The 24,484-nt window shown below is 26.1% G+C and overlaps 1 protein-coding gene across 3 annotated transcripts in view; it reads right to left on the bottom strand.

Annotated features, from left to right (window-relative positions):
• The window catches only part of LOC122859011 (polypyrimidine tract-binding protein 1), a 67,377-nt gene that overhangs the window by 29,005 nt on the left and 13,888 nt on the right, over positions 1 to 24,484 (bottom strand). For all 3 annotated transcript variants that reach the window (XM_044162323.1, XM_044162324.1, XM_044162325.1), the window contains exons 2-3: positions 9,092 to 9,196; positions 3,035 to 3,184 (exon numbers count right to left, since the gene is read on the bottom strand). In XM_044162323.1, the coding sequence (XP_044018258.1) occupies positions 3,035 to 3,184; positions 9,092 to 9,196 (255 nt within the window). The remainder of the gene's footprint in view (positions 1 to 3,034; positions 3,185 to 9,091; positions 9,197 to 24,484) is intronic.

Here is a 24,484-nt window from a genome sequence, read left to right as displayed (position 1 = left end):
AACCGGAAGTAAAAAACAGTTTGAGGTAATACACGAGTACTAGAAATTGTCATGACACGTCGTATAAACTCCAGGCGGTGTTTGAGAAGGACACAAACCGCACGCTTGTCCGCAACAAAAGAGAACATTTGCTCCAAGGTTTGAGTTTTATCGTTTCGGGTCACGAATACACTTTCCAGTTGGGGTTTATCTCGAGGGATTAAACGATTAAAAAGACTTGATATTTTATTTTTTTTTTATTTGGCTTCAAAAAATCCCATGTTTTCAAATTACTTAACTCGATTTATCATTCATGTTTTCTATTTATAATATAATGATATTAAATATTTTTTTTTCATTTATATTTTACTTTAAAAAAAAAAAAACGAAAAAACTATTTATAATTATATTATTAATTAGAAAAAAATTAAATTAAATTATTTCTTTATTTTTAGTGATAAATCATCTAAAAATGTCAGATATTGTAAAAGTAATCAAATATTTATTATAAAAGTTTAATTAAATTTTAATTAAATCTATTATTCCAGATGGGTTAAATTTAAAAATAAATATAAATTGATAAAACATTTTATCAACTTGTATTAATTGTTTTATAAATGTTTATCACAAAAAAACAAAAACAAAAAAAATTTATCTTTGTTCTTTGAGATTTATTAAACAATAAAAAAATTTAATATTCTCATAGTGAGATTAAGAAAAAGACATTTTATTTTATTCTTCAAAGACTTTTAATAATAAATTTAAAATTATTTTTCATATTTAAAATTAAGTCATCAAGTTAATGCAATTTTATTAAAAATATTTATCATTATTTTTAAATAAATAATTGAGTTTAATAAACTGTATACTAAAATAGGCGAGTTTTTTTTTTTTTTAAATTATATTTTTGTTAATTGATATTTCGTTAAACAAATACTGCTATTATATATACAATTATAAAGAGTCCAGGTGAAATGTCAACATTGTCGAGCAAGATGGTGATGATGGTATGTATATTACCAATAAATATAGCCAAGATTTATCTTGATAAACTAACTTGTATATAACTTGAAATCAAAGCAAATATACTAGTAAATGCCCCGAAGGAATATCAAAGTTCAAAAGGAGAATAAGACCGGGTGAGATAGTTGAATCAAAACTACGATATGAATGTTTCACCACATCGTATAAATATAACCTTAATTCGCCTCAAGAAGGTTATATTTTTCCCCATTAAATACTCGAAAATTGGGCAATAATTTCATAGATATAATACTACAAATTTACTTAATAAATATAATGTAAACAACTTAACGAAACATCAAATGATTTAATCAAATTATTGCTATAGTTGATATTTACACAATTAATTAAATGAAAAATAGATAAATAAATAATGATAAAAATATTTAAGCTAAAACTTCATGGTTCATAAAATTTTCTATTGAGTTTATATGGTCGCAATATTGAAGGGTTTATATGTGCAAGCCCAAATTGCAGGATTTAAAGGTGGTCAAAATTTATGTGTATAATTATAAATATATAGGTACCAATGAGTTACCAACGATCCGGATATTGCAATTCATATATATGCTCGTTGATCCGTGTACACTCAGCCAGAGCGACCAAAACGTATTTAAATATTTATGTATATATGTGTTAAACGTTAATGCACGCGTAATTTTCATGAGGTAAATCTCTTCACCTGGATTTTCGGATGAAGTTGAATAGCGAAGCATTGTGTGGTATATATTATTTTAATCCATCCTATAGCATAAACAAAGCACAAGCTTATTTTACCGATCGGCATCGTATTAACGGCAACATCATTGACAATCATTTTCTCTGTTTTCTATATATGTTTATTTTGAATATAACTGTGCTTATTTTCATGTTCATATTTCTGTCTTTATCAACGAGCTATTCTGTACGTACCATCGAGTATATAATTTTCATCGACAATCACAAAGTGCGTATCATGTATGAATATAATATTTCAATACATGTATGTTTTCGTATTATGAGAAAAGCTGTTTAAATATATAAATTTTATTGGTATTGTTTTTAATTATCTAATACATGAATTTCATAATTCAACTGTGGTAAATTTATATATTGATCAATATAATGTATACTGTTGAAATTGGAAAATTATTATTTATCAAATTTGAGAATAATGTGATGTCAATGATAATAGATATTAATCAAATGAAAAATAATCATCATGTATTTTTGCTGAAAATAAAAATTGATAAAGCTCTTTATATACTTGCAGCAGATAAATCTATTTTTTTTTATTTGTATTTTTATTAAATTATTTGTATTTTTATTTTTGAGTTGAGAAAAAAGTATCTAAATTATTCAAATATGCAATATTTTATTGATTTATTTATTTATATATGAATATTCTGTTTGAAAAATAATTTATTTATTTTTTTTGGAATATTTTAAAGCAAAAAAATACTTTATCTATATTTTATTAATGGAAATTTAAAATAATGATAAATAATTTTTGTTTGTGATTTTGATTGAATTTTGGTTAAATGATAAATTTAAGAAACATTGAATAATAAAAAATAGAGCAACAATTTCAAATTTGTAATAGCGAGGTTTTAAATTTTCAAACTAATAAATGTTGTATGTTAAAGTGTTATTCGTAAAATTTTCCAGTTGAATAATGATTAATTAATGAATAATTAAATTTGTAGTGTGGTGATCGAGGAATGAGTACGAAAAACGTACACATTATTTTCTATGTATTAAATGGTATACATATATTCGGCATTTGTTCGTTTAATTTTGGTCGGAATCACGCTGGGCTCAGGATCAATAAACAAATATTTTATATTTATAAAACGTGTTTTTGTAATTGATATAAATGTATTTAATTATTTTAATTTTTAATAAATTGTTATTATTTTTTTTCGAGTAAATATTTATCATTAATTGTACATTATCATATGATAATAAAATAAAAAATTGATACGTTTGAAATATTGATGCAATAAATTTAAAAAAATAAAAGTGATGTTTAAAAAGAATAAAAATTATTTACCTGATTTTTTCCCTTGAGAACGAGAACATTGGTCACACGTCCAAAAGGTGCACCAAGATAAATGATCTCGGATTCTGAAACATCACTGGCAATGTTCCTTATGTGAATTACCCGAGAAGGCTTTCCACTGTGGGTTTTATCAAGCTTAGCCTGAAATAATAAAAAATAAAAATAACATTAAATTTATAACCAAAAGTAGATAAATACATAACAATCATTTTTTTTAAATTAAAATTTCGTCGTTTTATATGACAATAAAATTCAAGTCATTAAATTAAAAACGATGCTTTAAATATACCTTTTTAAAATTGCAATAATCAACAATGATAGTAACAGAATACGTATATGAAAAAAAAAAATATTATAAAAATAACTTTATATATGAATAATAAAAATTAATAATAATGAAAAAATTTTGAATAAAAATTTTTTTTCCAAGTTTTTTTTTACCACAAAGTTGATCCTCACATAACCACATCACAAAAAATAAAATGAAAAAAATAAAAAAAAAAAAAGCCAATGAAATTTTATTTTTCATGCATGATAAAGTAATTTCATGAATGTATGTTAAATCGAAACTTTACCCAGAGGCCGGATTTTCAATCATGCTTCAATCTCGTCATTCTCGAAACTCGAGGTATATCATTTTTTGTATTTTCTTTTTTTTTTTATATAATATACAATTTAATTTTCATAAAGACAAGTGAAAAAATTTTTAATATAAAAATAAAAAAACTGAGTCAATTTTTTTCCTGAAGAATTTCAAGAACTGAGCTTTTTTTTTTTGGATCAATTTTGAGTAGTTATTTAATCACGTGGAAATAAAATTCAATTGCTTGGTGAATGACACTTTGTATCGTTGGTGACATGACAAGGTCACTTTTTTCGACTTTATCCAAGTACTTATATTTTATTGGTGTGGGTACTTGATCTACAGGCACATTCAAGTTACACCTATACATAAATCTATGCCCTTCAATTTATGAAGATATTTTAACTAAAAACTCAACAGGTATTAACTTTTTTCTAGACCCTCTTTCCTCTTTTATTTTTTCAATAGAAAATAAAGTTTTAAAAAAATATATAAAGCAATTTTTTTCGTTAATTGACAAATATAATTTACATTTTTTTTTTTTTATACAAAAAAGATCACTTTTCATACGGAAAAGTTTTTATTTTTCATTGTGAAATTAGCTACAATAGAATAATCTTAGAGAAGATTTTGTTTTTCTATTTATTTAAAAAGTATTTAAAAAAAAAATATTAATTACAAGTTTTAAAATTTAACAAATTCTTTATCAAGGATAACATGTATCTTTTTTTTGAAATTTCTTTCAATTCTATATAAAAAAAAATTTCCATGAAAATGTTGAACTAGTTGAACTGAATATACTGAGGATTTGATATTCATGTTAGAATTTTTTATTCTGTATAAAATAAAATAAAAAAATAGAATAAATAAATAAAAAACCAATTGATGGAAAATAATTTAAAATAAAAAAAAAAATAGATATAGTTGTACAGATAAAATATAAATCTATTCAATATTCGACACGTAAAATTGTATTTATTTTCACGGAAATATTGTGAATTTTGGTGGTCGAAAGAATCAACGAGTGAACGATAATTTAATATTCGTACCGTAAACAATCAAAAGAACGAACCAGTAATGAAACGAGAAACGTTCAGTTAGTTGGTCACTGTGTACAAAAAAAATATAAAAATAAAACTGAAAACCCCAGAAACAAAATACATATGAATACCCACGGAATGAATATAAAAATAAATAAAGGCTAAAATAGAAAAAAAATTTTTTTAAATCATTACAGACATAGGTAGGAACAACGATGGACAAATTGTAGAAAACAACTAAAAAAAAATTAAAATCAAACGAAACGAGTGTAGGTAAACAAACACAAGTTAGAAAAAAAAAAAACCAGCAATATTTTTCCAATTGAGTAATGTGTATTCAATCAGTAAAAGACAAAAAAAGGAATAAATAATTACAGTGCCATTAAAAATTCAGAATTTCAACTTTCGCTTTTGATCATCACTCGACACCAGCATAAACAAGTATAAATAATAATGACACTTAATTTACAAATTAATTTTTGTAATTAAACAGAGACAAACAAGCATGAGAAAATCAGTTTATAATAATATTTGTTTTGGATATATTGAAGTTAATGAATATGCATTGATGTCAATTTTATTATTGAGCAAATATGTATTTATCAAAAAAATATTCATTATCCATCATTTAAATGAAAAAATTAATTAATGAATGAGAAAAGAAAAAAGAATTTAATGAATTTCCACAGACTGAGATGTAATAGTTTTTTTTTCGTGTTCATTCCATTAGTAAGTTAAATATTTCATTGGTGACCACACTGAGCATCAGGTCAGGATATACTTGGCAGTACATTTTTAAAGACCGAGTACATTTTTATCCACCCAGACCCTGCTTGAATTATCGGTGAAATGTCAATATCCATTACCGAGCATGTCATTTTAGTCGCAACCTTTCGGTTCACTGTAAAGTTAAATTTGACTTGCATTTAGCCTCCAAAAACTTATAATTTTACTCAGCGACACCTAATGATTTCATTTTTTATATTTAACCAAAACATTTTCATTTATAATACGTAAAAAATTGAGAAAATCATTCTTGAAATTTGAATGAAATCTAGACAAGTTAAAAAAAAACTCATTTAATTTTTTATAAAACTTCAAAAGTTCAAGATAATTATAGTTATTTAAAATTTTAGCTTTCTTTTTTTTTTTTTAATATATTTTTTTTTGTATCTAATTTATAAAAAAGAAAAAAAAACAACAACAACTTTGTATCGAGCTAGAAGTGAAGGTTAAAATGAGTAAAGAGGAGAAATTATTTACAACAGGGTAAAAATTTAAGATAAGACTAAACAATTAATCACACATACTGCATCATTCTCATCCCCAACAAGACTGTCTTTCACAATCCTGACCACCAAGTTAGCAAACTGCTGTGACATTTGACCCAGCTTTCTCATCAATATTCTTCATAACTCTTTTTATTTTTTTATATTCGAGCTACGATGTCGGCTATTTTTTAAATATAAAAAAATAAATTATTTATCAATTCAATGTGTCGTCAAAGTTTGCATAATTTATGATCAAATGTTTTCATCGAATCAAGCCAGTCGTGCATCGGTTAGCAGAAAACACATGTGTCAAAATTCTTTTTTTTATTTTTATTTTTTTCACATACACCATTAGTCAGTTTTAATTTAAAAATAATATTTTTTTTTTTCAATAGAATATCATTTATTATGATATATTTAAAAATATATACAACAAAGGACAATGAATATTTATTTAAACTCGTGTCATTTATATTTTATCATATGTTTACATATAAAATTCACTGTTTAATAATCCTCTGGGACTAATTAGTTAATTATATAAAAAGCATTTCAAACAAAAGTTCAACAATAATTAATTACATTTGGATGTACTCATTTCCATGTATAATGATTAATTTATTTGATTCATGAAAAAAAATAAAAGAATAAAAATTATGCCCATAATGTATAAAATATTTAAAAAAAAAAAAAAAAATAAAAATTACTATTTTATTTAAAAAATATATATATTTTTAAAATCTTGATAAAAAAGTAAAAAAGATACTAAAAAATGTATTTATTTCTCGAGTTTAAGAAAAACGTAAAAAATATTTAAAAAATAAAAATAAAGAAATTTTTTTTCTATTTTAATTTCTGTAATCGTCACAGCGTATGTTATAAAGGAGAAAAAATTATTAGAGCACAGAATATTTTATGCCTGCCAAATTTTATGCCAATGCAAATGGAAAAAATGTATAAAAAAAAAATTTTTTTGCTTTAATTTTGATATTTTTTTTGCTGCTCATCTGTTGTCAAGCTAAGTATACATGAAAAATAAAAAAAAAGTAAATCTGTGTTTATCATTCATTCATGTATATTTGTGTGTATAAAGTACGTTTGCATTCCAACGTTTGTGAAGGAAGAAGCCAGATCGATGAGAAAAGGAAATGGCATATGTGTCTGGCAACGAGCCACCAAGCGACTCGTCTCAATGGGATCTCGTTACCTGACGCGTCAAGAGTTCGTGCCTTCTGCAACTACGTATGTATCATCCAGTAGTTGAGCACATAATCATAACCATTAAATAAATAAATATATATATGTTGACTCCTTAACTTTTATATGCATCAATAAACATCAAGATGAATTCTCATAAAATTCTATTGATCTCGTTTTTTATTTTTTTTTTTTTGAAAAAAAAATTCTTTGGTTTCTTTTATTCATTTAATTGTTTAAAAGATTTAATTTATTATTATTATTATTTTTGACTTGTTATAATTATGACTGCATTGATTGACAAGTTTTATATAAATGTATAATATTTTTTTTTGAAATATTTAATTTGAAATAGGGTATTGGAATTTACTTGTCATTCGGTATTTTTTTTTTCTCTTCTTGCTCGATTATAATTGGCTAGAATCAGGTCGTATCTATTTTACAGTAACTTTATTTAATTTTTTTTTATATTTTCAATGGATAGCCTCATTTTAATTTAATATTTAAAAAGTTGATTAATTTTTTTTTTTCTTTTATTGAACGAAAAAAAAATGGCTACAAAAGATTGGTGACGTAATATGGTAAGTCAAATTTTCAATAAGCCCAAGAAGATTATTTTATTATTATTATATATATTTAAATATAAGATTACAGGAAAATATATTTTCATTATCTAATCTTTTCAGATAAATGTAATAAAATTTTTTTTCCTTTTCATCAATGGTTATCGATGATGTTCTCAAAAAAAAAAATGTACTATATTGATAACAAAAAAAATTTGCTTCTATTTTGTAATCGCGTCTTTTTTTTTTTTATTACTTTTGATTCAATGTATCTATTCAATGACCGTAAATCCTAAAACCATAAAAGCTGAACAAGACTAATCAATTTTTTAATCTTTAAATAAATAAAAGAAGAAAAAAAAAAGCTAGATTATTGGGTATTCATGGTATTGATAAAAAAAATATATATTTGAATGAAAAAAATTTTTTTTAAAGAACTAAATTTATTAATATAAAAAAAAATTAAAAAAATTAAATTATTAAAAAATTAGTTAGTTTACTAGTGGAATATATTTTTTCCATACTCTTTTTAATAATATTTTTTGTGGTGATATGGCGAATGACAAGTAGTGAGATTTTTATATATTTTTTTTTTTAAATAGATCGTTATTCAACTCGTGTGTTCACTATCGATTTGAAAAATTAATGGTTGCTGGTTCAATGTTATATTTCTAAAAAAAAAAAAACTGCTCAACTGCCAGAAAGGGCGAGAGTACGATTTCATGTTTATTCGATAAAATTATATCTTTCAAAAGCTCCAGGGCACGCGTCAATTCTCCCCAATTTTTAAAAATATTTTCGCCAGTTCATTGAAAATAAACTAAAACTACTGATCGTTGCTCGATATTTTAACTCCAAGTATATTTCTTTGTAAAATAAATAAATAAATTGAAAAATAAATAACAAGACAAACAAATAATAAAAAATAAAAAGTATATTTCTATGAGAGCTTTGTTTGTTTAGCAACAATTGAACAATGTGAAACTTTCAAGATATACACGAGTTATGATAACATCTCTGTGCATTAAATAATTGGCATCCAAGAGAAAATATTGTTTTATTTAAAATTCGTTGAAAATTATATTGAAAAAAATAAAACTAGTTATTACAATATTGGCGTCGACAAACTGATGTTTATATTATTTATTTTTTTATGGATATTTCTCTAAAACAGTGACTCGAGAATCAAACTTAAATCGATAAAGTTTATCAAGTATCATGATCAAAAGAAAATCAAGTTAATAAATATACCTATATATTTTTTTTAATGATAAAGTGTGAAAGTAAAAAAATTTCATCAAGTGTTTGATTTATTTTTAATATATAAAAATATAACCCAAGTATAAAAATAAAATAAAAAATATAAAAACAAAATATAGAAAATTTAAACATACCTTTTTAGCATCATTGTTGTTGTCAGCAGGATGATGAGGTTGAGGACTCATTGATGCACCATTATTGACTGCGCCACTCTGTGACAACAGTTCATCACTTCCCCTCTGCAACAAAAAAATATAAATAAAAAATTAGTTTTAAAATTAATATAATGCAGAGAATTTAATAACTACTTCACTGTGAAATAAAAAAAAAAAAAATCATAATAATGTTTAAAAACCACTTAAACTCGAGTCTGAATAAAGCTCAAAATAAATAATAAATTGAAAAACCAAAAATAAAGATAAAAAAAAATGAAATAAATACTAAAATACAAGTAATGGCAAAACACTTTATAAATAAATAAAAATAAAAAATATAAATAATATATAAAAACGCAATTCAAAGAGAGAAACTCAAAGGAAAATGATAATGCATATGAGAGCCATAGTTGTTTGCCTGAATTTGAGTGGTTTTCATAGACTTTTAAATATATATGACAAGTTAATTCATGATGCAGGAAGACCGAGTGAGATGATGTATACAGTTGAAAATTGTGATCTTGGATTCAGATGGATTTCAAAACATTATCCTCTTGTGAAAGCAAGGAAACGGAATATAGCAGTAAACATCAAAGACCAGTATTTGTTGAATTTACAAAGGTCGTAGTGGTGACATACAACTATATTAGCAATAAGGATCAAGAAAAAGATAGAAAATTAAAGTTTACTTGGTGGAAATAAAATTGTTGACCGATTGAAAATTGAAGTTGTCTTTGTTGTTAACAACAATTGTAAAAACTTCTTACATATTGACCATCAAATAAAAAGAAAAACCAACAGTATTTTCAAATATATTTATATATAAAACTTTGTTTGTGTTTTATGACAAAAAAAAAAAAATATATAGTAGCAAAAAAATATTTAAAAAACTAACTTTTATATGTACAATAAAAGTAAAAAATATTAAATATAATAAATCAATGTTTGAAAGACGTGATTGAAGATCATACTAATATCGCATAAAAATAAATAAAAATTGTAAAATAAATAATAATAGAATAAAAAATAAAAAAAAGTCAAAGTGCATAAGAAAAGAAAAAATAAAAGCCAATAAATAAAAATATAAGGGGTAAAAGTCTATAATCCATATGTCTGGAAAAAATAAATAATACTAAAATTGTTGGTTGGCTCAGTGTGTTTGCCATAATGGATAGCTAGATAATGGATTAAAGTATCACTGCGTGATATGAGAAACTTTCAAATAATAATAATTATTATTATTAAACAATTTTATGTCATGAAAATTTGTAAAATGAATTTAAACATACTAATTGGATATTTGATTGTTTAGGATAATATTAAACATTGATGGTCAAAACATGACTATAAAAAAATGAAAATAAAAAATCGAAAATTTGAATTTGAAATCCGGATAGCCTCATTATGGCCATTGGTATCATCTTACAAATCATCAATGCAATTCTCTTGGTAAATTTAATATTGAAAATAATATTTAAAAAATCAAAATAATAATGATAATCATAATATTTGTAATGAGGATATCATGTTGATATAAACATATAATAATTTTGGTAAAATAAATAGGCAACAGTGAATGAACACATCTCATCAAAATAATTACAAGCAAATATATAATGGTAAAAGCTCTTCGTTATATTCAACCCCACTATATAAAACTGATCTCATAATTTGATGGGTTAGTTTGTGGGTGGTGGTTGGACCTTATACCTTTCGTTATAAAAAAGAAAAATAATAATAAAAAAATAAAGGCAATGGGGTTATGTGCACGCGACCCTTTCGTGTAGATATAATAACCAAGGGCATAACAATGTTACACCCTTCTCAAGTTTCTTCACTCTACTATCTAAAATAATCAAAAAAAAAAAAAATATTTTTAATGTTGCGTGTCAACTTAATTTCATTATTTTTAATATCTATGAAAATTTACATGGAATAATATTTTTATTTTTTATATTTGACAGTTTTTGGTACAGAAAAAATAAATTTTAATTTTATTTCTTTTTTTGTAACCAATGTTTAAAATGTAGGTTAGAATAATATGGAAATATAAAAACTGTTGGATAACAATTTTAAAAAGAAAAGGAATATAAAAATTTTGTGCTCAGTCTTTCAAGCTTTTGTGCCCCAATTATTTTTTTTTTTAAGAGTAGGTACTTGGAGTGTACGTTAAACAAAAGACTATTGTGAGCTCACTATAATATATATATTTGTAATTTTATTTTTACTTTTTCTGTTGAATGCAAATATTTTAAGCTGATAGTGTTTTTATATTTGATAATTTTTTTTTTTCTTCAATGGATTATGAAAATTTTTGATAGACTTTATTTGTGTTTATTTTATATAAACAATTGTTGCAAAAAAATTTCTTATTGTTTTATATATGAAATTTTTGTATAAAAAGTAAATAGAAAAGTTGAGTTGAAGATGCTAAGAGCTTTCAGCAGGCATATACGTGAGTATATGAGCATATAAGTAAAACGTGATCAGTCATTGTATATACAAAACTTGTGGAACTGCGCAAGACAAATATGGCAACATACAGATCACCACATAGACGTAGTCATTCGTTAGACATGTCAGATACTGTTGACTGTGATGACAGGACAACAGGGAAAAGAATAACTAAAAGCAGCTTAAAAGCAAATCTGGATAATAACAAAGTGGTAAAACCAATTGGTAGGCCTCCGAAAAAAACGGAGCTTCCACTGATTGACCAAATAAAAGTGCTGATGGCTGAACAAACTGCAGACATGAATTTGACAATTTCTGAGTCTGCTTCTGCACTGAATGGTAAAATTGACTCTGTTGCCGCACAAATGTCAATTCTGACCAGTGATGTAAAAGATAAATTTAAAATAATTACAGACGAGTTAAACCAAACTAAATCAAAGGTAGCAAACCTAACCAATAATGTAATTCAACTGCAAGCTAAATCTGAGGCACAAGCAACACAAATACAAAAAATCCTTGATGACAAGGAAATTGTAAACATTAACAACAGCAACAGTGGCATGGACTTGGTCAGCAGAATGTCAAACATAATCATATTTGGTATCCCAGAAGTTGATAACGTGAATATTAATGATAAAGAAAGAATTAATTTGGATAGAGGTAAGGTTGATGATATTATTAACACAGTTTTAAATAACACTACACCCATATTGGGTAAAATTGCTGTCACCTCGTCCCGTATTCATCCATTCTCTGGCACCTCAACAACACCTAGAATGACTAAGGTTCGTTTTACTAATATAATCAACCGTGAATTGTTTACACAGAAATTTTTCGAGATGAAGGGCAAAAACTTGCTACCAGAATGGATGAACAGGATATATGTATCCAACGATTTTGCACCATGTCAAATTCAACAAAGAAATGCACTCAAGAATCAAATTGTTCAATCAGGTGCAATCAACTCAACAGTAAAATATGTCAATGGTCAATTCAGGATTGTCAAGTTGAAACAACGAATCAACAACAACAACAACAACAACAACAACAACAACAACAACAACTAAAATACAACAACATACCGAGTGTTGATACAACGCATTTGGTATATAGTGAGCTATTAATAGATGACTCACTTTCAAATACATATTCTTCTATAAACACTTTTTCTACAACTTCATCTCAACCTAATTATAATCTAATTTCAAATATAAACTCTGTTAACTCAAATTTGCACTCTAATATTCATTCACTTACAATATCATCTAGCTCTTTTCCCAGTTCACAACAGACTCAACGCACCATAGATTCATTGTATATATACTATCAAAATGCACGTAGTATTAAAAACAAAAAATTAAAAGATATATACTTAAATTCTCTAAGCTGCCTATATCATATTATTATTATAACCGAGACGTGGCTAGATGACACAATCACATCTGGTCATTATTTTGATAGTTCTTATTACACTGTGTACAGGTGTGATAGAGACAAGTCGTACAAAGCTAGAGGAGGAGGTGTCCTTCTGGCAGTAAAAAAAGGTGTATTTAAATGCCACCACTTAATTAACTTACCAAGTAGTATTAGTGAGTTTTTAGAAATAGATATTGTTGGGATATTTGCTACGTATGGTAACACAAATTATAAAATATTCGCATTATACATACCGCCGGATATTGTTAATAATAATTGCAAATTAGTTGTTAAATTCATTAAATTGTTACAGGCTTATTTACTCAAGTGTAAAGGCAATATTATAATTACTGGAGACTTTAATTTGGCATCGTTCTCAAGTGGTGATGATGACAGTGACATCAACAAGAAACAAAATAATAATAATAATTGTAATGGTAAAATTTACTCAGCAATGGCATGTCTAGTAGCATCAATTGGACTAAGGCAGGTTAATGTAATTACCAATGGTATGGGCAGGATGCTTGATTTAATATTTGTCACTGATATGGTGTGTTACACTTCTTCAGTGGATGCTTTGGTACTAACTGATGTATATCACCCCCCGATTCTTCTTACAATTAGAATGTTAGATCGGTCAATTAAGAACAACTTGGACAGCACCAATACAATTAGTGATACTGTTAGTAAAAGATATGTTCCTAGGCAAATTGACATTGACAAATTTAAAACTCAACTGAGAGATATTAACTGGGAGACCGTGTTCATGCCAGTTAAGTATAATGACATAGATCTCCTTGTTGGTACTTTTTACAAGTTGTATTTTAGTACACTGGACAATAACAAGTATACAGCAAGTTACAACTCAACAAGTATACGCAATAATTTTCCTCCCTGGTTCTCTCAACAATTAATTCAACTTATTAAGTCTAAAAATAAATTCCTAATTATAAATACAAACAAACCAAACTCAATTAATCATGAGAGAGTCAAGGATTTAACGAAACGTATTAAGATACTTACTAAAACGAACTTTAATTCACACAACAATAGGATTGAAAGTAGCTTGGCTAGTTCACCAAATATCTTTTGGAACCATATTAATAGAATAAAGAATACCAGTAATAAAATAACGTGTATACAGACTGATGTAGGTCCTATTTTTGACCTTGATAAAATTGCCAACTTATTTGCAAAGCATTTTGCTAGCGTATTTAACGATAATAACAACACAAGTATTGACTATCAAAATATTATATGCGTGTATTCAAGATATATTAATAATAGCATGGTACATGTTACTACTGGTGAGGTTGCCGAATTAATCCTGGCATTACCGAATAAAAATACAACTGGCCTTGATAACCTATCTTCATCTATCTTAAAGTTATGCCCAGATGCATTATTATATCCGCTTACATTTATCTTTAACTCAATAATCACGTCTGGAGTCTATCCAACAGAATGGAAAAAAACCAAAGTAATCCCACTACATAAGAAGGGTAACGTGCTATTTATTGAGAATTATAGACAAGTATCACTATTACCAGTTGTTTCCAAACTATTTGAGAAAATGCTGTGTAATATTATTATGACATACTTTGTACCAGTTATTTCACACTATCAGCATGGTTTCACACCAAGACGTAGTACTTGCACTAACTTGCTTCATTTTGCTGAGTATGTTTTACCAAGGTTAATTAATAAGGGACAAGTTGATGTGATATACACAGATATGTCAAAAGCGTTTGATAGGATAGATTGGATTATACTAGTTCAAAAATTGCTATTAATTAATATTCCAAGATGTATCATTGATCTGATCTGGTCCTATCTTACTAATAGACATAGCTTTGTATTCATTGATGGTATTTTCTCACTACCTTATGTACCAACGTCTGGTGTGCCCCAAGGATCAAACCTTGGGCCACTACTTTTCAATATTTATATCAATGACCTGCCTACCACTCTATCCTGCAATACGCTAATCTATGCGGACGATGTCAAATTATTTCTTCCTGTCACATCAATAGTTGATTGCCAATTTTTACAATCAAACATTAATAAATTTATAAACTGGTGTGTTGTAAATAAATTAGAGGTAAATATCAGTAAATGTAGTGTCATGTCATACAGCAAGTCTAAAGTACCAATAATGTATGACTATCATATGCATGGTCATGTATTAATTAGACCAATTACAATAACTGACCTTGGGGTAACATTTGACAACAAGTTGTTGTTTGATTGTCAGATTGAAAGACTTGTCAAATCGGCTATGACAGCTCTTGGATGTGTAATGAGACTATCTCAGGAGTTTAAAAATCCGATATCTATCAAGACACTGTACTATGCATTTGTACAAGCTAGGATGGATTATTGTTTATGTATTTATCAACCGCGTAATAAAAAACAAACTAAATTATTCAACAAGGTAATTAGATCATTTCAAAAATTTTTAATTTATAAAATACATGGGCAATATCCTCCTAGAGGTACAGATGATGATACTTTGTGTCAACTGGCGTGTATGAATAATATAAAATATAGACGTGAGGCAGCGTTAATAAATTATTTTCTTAAATTATTATATGGTGATGTTGATAGCATTGATTTACTCGACAATATACGTCTCAACACACTGTGCAACAATCTTCGTACGATATCCCCTTTCACTATGTTATCAACTAATAATGGTAAAACATTAGAAACACCAATTGGTAGGATGGTAAATACTACTAATAAGGTATGCAGAAAGACTATATTATTTAATAGAATTATTGAATTTAAGAAAATATCACCTGGATTTGTTGCTGAGTGTGTTGAAGCCTCAAAAAGATAATATATGTTGTAGTTCAATGCTAGGTATTTTGATAAATTTTTTATAAATTCTTATGGTACTTAATAATAAGCTAGACATAATATTAATATTAATATATATTTGTAAAAAATTATAAAGAGAGGTTGTTTCTCTCTTTTATTTATGAATTAAAAGAAAACAAATGTATAATACTGTAGCCCTTTTCATCGGTCTAAGCACTGCTGGGCTTATGGACCAATTAAATAAATAAATAAATAAATAAATAAATATCACTTTTACTCGGTTATCCTTCTGGCAATTTCGTTGACGTGAAGTCAACACTACTCAACTTCATGAATTTCAAATTTTTCTAAACATTAAGATAGTATGCGCTAAGATGTGGCAATAGCAAAAATGGAAAACGTTAAAATAAACTATTATTCGTATGACTTTATATACTTTTCATTTTCAATTTTGTTTTTTTTTTTTCTTTTTTATTTCAGCAACCACATGAAGACAACAAAAGTTACGAGAAAGTAGTTCGCATATAGTCTTTTTCGTTTCACCTCAAAGGTGACTTGAAAAGTACACATTGTTTTTTTGTTTTGTTTTTTTTGTTTTGTTTTTTTTTTTCAAAGCATCAACTTTGCATTGGAGATAAAGGGAATTATAATGCCAACGGCATATATACTACTCTATGATCTTGGAAATTGTTTGCGTAGTTGAGGATGAAAGAACATCAAACCATAAAGCTTCATAACATCAATGAAATTATTCAATTATCGTGAGCATTACAATACACAAACTCTATTTTATATACAAGAAGAGATTTTATGCCTCTGGGTATTGTTACAACAAAATATAATTTAATATTCAGACATTCTTATATTATTGAGTCTACCACACAATTGACTTGACTGATAAGCTTCAAAAAAAAATTGAATTACATTATTAAATTGTTGACTATACCTATTTTCCCTACTCGCAAAAATATAAATTTTTTAGAATAATAATAAAAAAGATTGTGTATGTTTAAAAGTGATATTTGTAAAAAAAAATAAAAGTTAAAAATAAAAAAAATAAAAAATGATGATGAATATATAAATGTAGTTTTTATAAAGAAATATGATAAAGGCACTTTAGCTGCCGTATATAAAAGTTTGCGTCAACTGACCTCGTCCCAGTTGAAGTGTTTCGGCACTTGACGCTTAAAATTGAATTGTTATTCGATTTTCAGAGGCAATTTTCCAAGTGTCTTTAGAACTTGTATTTTTTATTTTTATTTTCTTTACCACTTTGTGCCATCAACTATGCTTCACTGTCACATGTACAGGCTTTAAAATTGGATATGAAAAAACATAACTGGTTGCTACATGGATGAAAAACGAAATAGAATAAAATAAATATAAAACAAAATAATGAAAAAAAATTACTATAACAACAGTGAGTTTAAAACTTTCATCACATTTTCAAATATACTGTTAAATATTATTATTTGAATTGTTAATCATTTTTTTTGTTTTAAAAATTTTACGTTATTACTATAGCTTATTATTTTTTTTTATTTAATTAAAAAACTCTAAGTAATTGCTTACGGATATTTATATATAAATGGCTTGTTTATTTTTTTTTCCCGGGTTGGTTTGTTGAATGAAAAAAAATCTGTTTGGATTGGAGCTTTATTGATTTTTTGAGTAGAAAATGTAACAAAAGGAAGCTCGTTTGTATATCGTTCATATAATGTACACAGTGAGTTGGCTAGCAAGGTAAATGTCATCATGTGCAACCACGATAATGTTCAACCCTCGGCCAAACGTTTGTACTAAATACACATTTGAACTGACAGCTAGTTGTCACAGCTCACTTTGCGTATGATTATGGGTTATTGATGAGTCAACAGTCATACATTTAAAAAAAAAAATCAAATAAAAAAAACAATTTACGTTTATCACATTAATAATAATTATTTAATTTTTTTTTTCATGACTTTTTTTGTGTTGTCATTTTAAAATATTATAATCTTCATAAACCGAGTGTTAAATTTTTTATTTTCATAAAATATTATTCATTGTTTTTATTTGGAAATATTGATAAAATATTTCGTTTATTTTTCAATAATACTAGTAGCTATGTACACACATACACTAATGTCATTAATTTTATATTTATTTTTTTTTTTAATCAACAAAAATATATAAAAAGTATACTTCAATTATCTTATCATAAAATTGCCAGGGTAATATTTCACATGACTATTTTTTCGAGTTAAACATGATTTTTATATAATATTAAATTCGACCTAGATAATACAAGCAAGGGTGTTCAAAATGACAGGTGTTTAGACATTCTCAAGAGCCCTATGGTAGGCGAAAAAAAAAATACAACAAAAACAACAAAACAAGTAAATTGAAAAAAATTATTAACCACGCTATCATAGGATTTGCGTTTCTAGTAGTGTATTTTACTTATTATCTTTTTTTTTTTTTTGAGTTGGCAGTGTCAGATAATAAATAAAGATTGCGTGTAAGTCTGTAAATCCACTCTATTACATGAAGAACAAATCGAAGCACAAAATCCCCTACACATTGAGTAGGTTGTTTTGTTTTGTTTTTTTTTTTAATGCGAAAAACACGCGATTGACGCGTGTATATATTGTTTGAACAATGGGGAAAAAATATAATCGAGATTTAGATGAAAAAAAAAAAAAAAAAAAAAAAAAAAAAGAGATATAATGTTTATTGATTTTGAAATGAATGAAAAATTTATATATGGAGACATTGGGCATATGCGTGTATTTGTGTGTAAAAGACGTCTAAACGACGATTTATGATCACGAAAACGGTGCATTATTGAGGGCAAAATGCAGAGGGGTTTGAGAGAGTTTGAGAGTGAATAGAGAGAGGGTGTAGCATGTGTCGGTTTGCCCAAAAGAAAGGGAAGGAAAATAAAGAAAAGAAATAAAAAAAAAAAAAACGTGAGTATGGGCTTCCAGAATGTACGAGTGCCACGAGGGAAGTAAATCAAATTTAAAAATCCCAACGGCGCCCGCCAACGGCCATTCTGTATATGGCAAGCCAATTTATACATATACTGTGTGACTTGTGGCAACAATCCATTCGGTTATTTATTTATTTTTTTTTCTCTCGATAAATTTTGATAGATTGCATTATACTGGGATGTTTATTTTTGGCTTTATTTCAATTTTTATATACATTTAGTTTTTTGTTTTAAAAAGTCTTTAACACACATTTTACCATGACAATATTTTTATTATAAAAAAAAAAAAATGATGATAATAAAACCTCAAGTGAAAATAAAATAAAAAATGATAATAAGAAAATAAATGATTTTTTTTTTTTTTTCATTGTCATTGTTTGTATAAAAAGCTGATTTGATAATAAAACAAAAAAATTTTATATTTATAAAAAAAAAAAGATTCATCTTCATCAATCTATTTATCCATCAGTTTGTTTTATCACACAGCTATATTTGTTCTTTTTTTTTTTTGAAAATATATGTAAAATAAAATATTAAATTTATGACGTGTATGTAAAATTTTAATTTAGAAAATTTTACACTAAATTTTTTAGTGAAAAAAGGGATCAGTCATTCGGGGTTCTATCAAATTGACTGAATGAATATTTGGTTGAGGAAAAAGGAAATGCATATACATATATGCTACGATAATATGCTCTGTATGGGGAATAAATTCATGAGTGGAGATGGTATATAGAGGGTTGAAGAGACATTCAGGATGGTGTGAAATTTCATGACACCCGATATTCGCGACCTCGTCGTGTCCTCGCTTGTGCGTCGTTGTCGGCACATTCAATATTTACTGAGTTCAGGTCATTGAATATTCTCTCATAGTACATTTCAAGTACACTGGTAATATTCTCGTTGAATTCATTCGTGTGAGTATAACAACAAAGTGAAACGAACAAATAATAATATATATATATTGAAAATATAAAATAAAATAATAAAAATCAAAAAGTTATTTGAAAAAATTTCGTAATGCATAAAAAAAAAAAAAGAAGATAATACCGTAATATAACACAGAATAGGGCAAATTTTTTATATTAATATTTTATCCATTGTGATTTTCTCTAAATTCCATGAAGATCATTAATATTTTTTTTCAATTGAAATACAATTTTTCGAAATATTTTTCCAAGTGTTTGAAATATATATTTTCACCTTTTTATATTTATTATTTAAATAATTTAAAAATAAATACTACAGAATTTTTAAAAGTACTTTATATTAAGAAGTACATTTTAGGATTATTTTAATTAATCACAAAAGTAAACTTGAAAATTTCGACAAATTAATATTTCTGTCTACAAAATAGTCCCTTCAGACCACTCAGAAGGTTAATGGGTTTTTTCTTCTTCATGAACTCTGGCGTTAATCTAAAAAAATAACACTTGCTTGGGTTTCAAAAGAAAATTTTCACCTTAAGGCACACCCTTCTCATGTTACATAATAACAGATTATAATTATCAATATTACAAAATGTACAATATTACCTCCCTAAAAACTTTATGAATAAAAATGCAAAAAAATAATAATAAATGAAATAGATATCAAAATAATTGACGGTTGTTATCATGGAGAAAAAAAAAAAAAAAAAAAAAAAATTGGTATCGTTAATTTCTATCCAACAGTTTCTAGATTGCGTTTCACCCTACAAATTATTTTTCACTGAAATACTTTGGAGCAACCAGTTGGCAATTAGCCCCTGCAATTTTACCATTAAATGTTTTCCTTGGTATAAAAAAAAAAAAAAAAAAGAAACTAATAATGAAATACTTTAACGAAAAAAATAAATATAAATGTTAGAGTAAAAAAGGTCCAAAAGAAGTGAAAACTACGATAAAATGGTATTGAAGGGTATACCATGGTAAAAATAAAATAAAAAAAGTTCAGTAATAATCTCATAGAATTTCTTTTTACATTTTTTACACCTCAGTAAGATTAATACTTCCTTTTTCATAGAAATGAAAATTTAATTAATTTAAAAATATTTGTTTATCAAAGAAAAATATATTTGAAATAATAACAAGTATATTAAACAAATTAAAAAAAAATTAAACATTTAATTTAATAAAATTATAAATAAAAATTAAAATACAATAATCGATATTGAAGAGAATAAGAGAAATGAAAAAAAAAAATTAAAACAAAACAATATTTCTATTGTAGTATTTTTTTACTGTATATGTGTGAAAACAATGCACAAGATCGAATGCAAAATGACATGGCCTCATTTTCAAATAGCTAGCTGTGGTGGTATTATTTCTGATACACATTTTGTCGTGGAAGGGAACAACATTACACACTGTGACCGGATGCCCGAGCCATTTCTCTACAATTATATATGTATTAATTCTGCCACACACACACGAAATTACACAAATACATGTGAATTTTGTATCTCGTGTATACACACATGTGAAAAGTGGTGTTGGCTTATCTTTTTGGAGCACCTGGTATGCCCCTTCGCAGCCTAACCGACATCCTCACTTTTGCTGTTACCATTTTACTTCAACACAAGCAACTCATGTCTATCGATTAATATAAGATATATATAAATATTTATAAGTAGTATTTTAAATTTAGATTTTTCATTTTTTTTTTTTTTTGTTATTTCTTTTTTCCCCTTTTGTCATTAATAAATTTTTTTCATCAATTTTAAAGTTTAAATTATTTATTACACAAGTATAAATAGATACATATAAATATTTGAGAAAGAAAAAAATTTTTATATTCAATGATAGAGCAAAAAAAAAAAGTTAATGTAATATATCAATATATTATAAGAATAAATTTGTAAATAAATGAATAAGTGAATGAAAGAAAAAAAAAAAAATTTGTACACAACCCTTTTGTATAGTAATCTCCCCCCATACACTTAACGTTTATTTTGCAAAAGCTTCCATGAATGTTCGCCCGACTATTGGATTTACTCGGCAAGTTGCCGAGGAAGGAAGCGAATCGTTTATCACGCCCCGACTAATAGATAACACGCGCCCGTTACGTGTATGTTCTCTTGGCCCGCCGTTCAACTCCTCTTTTCGTGCACACGATCGAGCTTGTTTTATCTCACACAGATCGTCGTACAAAGTCTATAACCAACCCTCTATACGTATTTCATATCCGAGTTTATACATATATATATAAATAAACTTTTGCGCCCAGAAAACGTGACATCTATTAGATTATATTTCGACAGAACTTGGAGCTTCATCATATTTTCTGTTATATATATATATATATTTTTTTTTTCACTCTTTTCCTCTCTCTTATATATCTGTATTTATTTTACTTTTTCTTCCGCCAATGATATCAGGTTGACACTCAAATCGATCCTGTCACGGATAACCCCCTAAACTCATTTGTCGGAAATCACTCGAAATCCAAGCATCAGAGTGAATACATAAACTATATATACACCACTGAGTTTATCGGGCAAAACGAATTTATTACGCGCCTCTTGGTTTGACAAGAAGTGACACTCGAGTTTCCACGATGAGAGAGTGAGAAAAGTTATAAAAAAAAAAAAAAAATAAAAACCGAAAAGCAAGCTTAATAGAAATAAAAAAAATAAAAAAAAGTGGTTCACGAAAGATGAAAAGCAGACGATGAAACCTAGAAAAAAGTTGGCAAAAAAATACGTCACAGAGAATAACGAAATCGAATTGAAGTAAAAATTGAGTAACTGCACACTCTTTCTCAGAAAATTATATTAAAAATAAAATGAAAAAATAAAAATATATTTATATTTCAGATTTACCATAAAATCAAAGTTTAATATCTTCAATTAAATTATATATAAAACATGTGTTTTATAAAATGATTTAAATCTCAACACGATATATCAAAATAATAAATTTTCAAGTGGCTTTTAACAACTAAATTACAAAATTTAATTGACTATAAAATATTAATATGAAGTGATAATTTTATATCTTCATTAGGATGTTGTTGAATTAATAAAATATTTTTAAATTTTAATAATATAGTTTATATATATATAGTATGTTATTGTTTAATTTTTTTTCAATAATAAATTGATTGTCATTTAATAATTGTGTTTATTTTTAATTATCGTAAAAATTTATAGCTTGAAATAGTTAATTTGGACTTGAAGTTGAACGGAAATTTGCTCGATTAGTTGCAAATTCATGAAAGCCAAAACCATCTCATCCCCCTAGACACATTTCTATGCCTTCTATCTACTAAGCCCTCTCTCTAAATATGACTCCCTTGGGTGCACTCCAAAATGCATACCGATCGTCTAATGGCCTTCTAACGAATACTTCAACTATGCCAACGTATTTTCAACTTCAAATTTATGGATCACTGCATTTTGTACCAAGAAACTTTGATATAATGCTTTTTATTTATTTTTTTTCTTAATTTCATTATTTTCTTCTATTAATTTTAATATATTTAAATAAAGTAATAGGTTTATTATTATTTTTTTTTATTCATTGATTTTTGTACTACTATTTATCAAATAGTTTTTTTACTAATAAAAAAAAAAAATGAGACATATTGTAAATAGTTTGTGATTTGTGCCAACTTTTTCATGGCTTTTCGTTTATTCACGAAATATTCACAGACACGTAGCAGCTATTAAACAAGTTGGTTTTACTGATTGTAGACTTTGATAATAGAAAATTCAAGCATATGCTGAGTGGGCATATTTCTCGAGATTCTCAGCCTTGGATATATCAGATTGTTATATTATATTATCACTTCTGTGTTACTGGGATAACCGAAAAATGTTTTTCAAGCTTGTTGACGATAAAAAAATAATATATGTTATCATGATACCAAAAATATAAATAAATAACAATATGAAATAAACTAATAGATTTAAAATTTAACACAGAATTACATTAAGTGAATTTTTTTTCTTGCACGTATTTACCAGCGTTTGTTTTTTTTTTCTTTTCAACTTTAAATCTAGAGGATCAAAAGAAAAACGAAAAAAGACGACCATTGACACGCGTTTCAAAGGACAAGCTAACCTACGAGAATATTGTGTTGCAAAAGATGAAAAAGACTTGCCCGGAGAAAAAAATAATATGTAAAAATAATATGTTAAAAATATGGAAAAAAATTTAAAAAAATTTCATGACACTTTTAAAATCTGAACGTGATAATTAATGAAAAACCTTTTTAATATTTTTTCTTTTATCAACAAGCATATATATAGTTCTTTTAGTGTATATTATTTTTTAAAAAAAATATATATATATTAATTTATCCACAGTTAAACATAAATACTTGATTCAATAATGCTCAGTAGATTTGAAATATAAAATATAAAAAAGCTAAAGAAAAGCAAGAAACTCTATAAAAAAAAAATTAAAAAAAAAAAAAAAAAGAATTGAGGTAATCAGCTTGAGATGACTTACAACTTGTACAACAGCACAAGGTAGTGAATGCACATACAAGTATCAATATATATAAAGTAGAATAAAATGAAAAAAAAAAAAAAAAAATTAAAGTAAAAACGACCAGAGATTTTATGGCTAAGATGAATGAAGCCAAAAAGTTACGCAATAGCGTTTGTGAAAACACGTCCGATTTGGTCGGACTGACTAAGGAGAACAAGTTGGATATAGTCAGACATAGAAAAAGTAAAAAAAATAAAATAAAGAAAGAAAGAAGTCTTGAATTTTCTA

This window comes from Aphidius gifuensis, linkage group LG6 (assembly GCF_014905175.1).
Source record: "Aphidius gifuensis isolate YNYX2018 linkage group LG6, ASM1490517v1, whole genome shotgun sequence".
NCBI lineage: Eukaryota > Metazoa > Arthropoda > Insecta > Hymenoptera > Braconidae > Aphidius > Aphidius gifuensis.
Note: the sequence above shows the minus strand (reverse complement) of the source record. Positions and strands in the feature narration are given on the sequence as shown.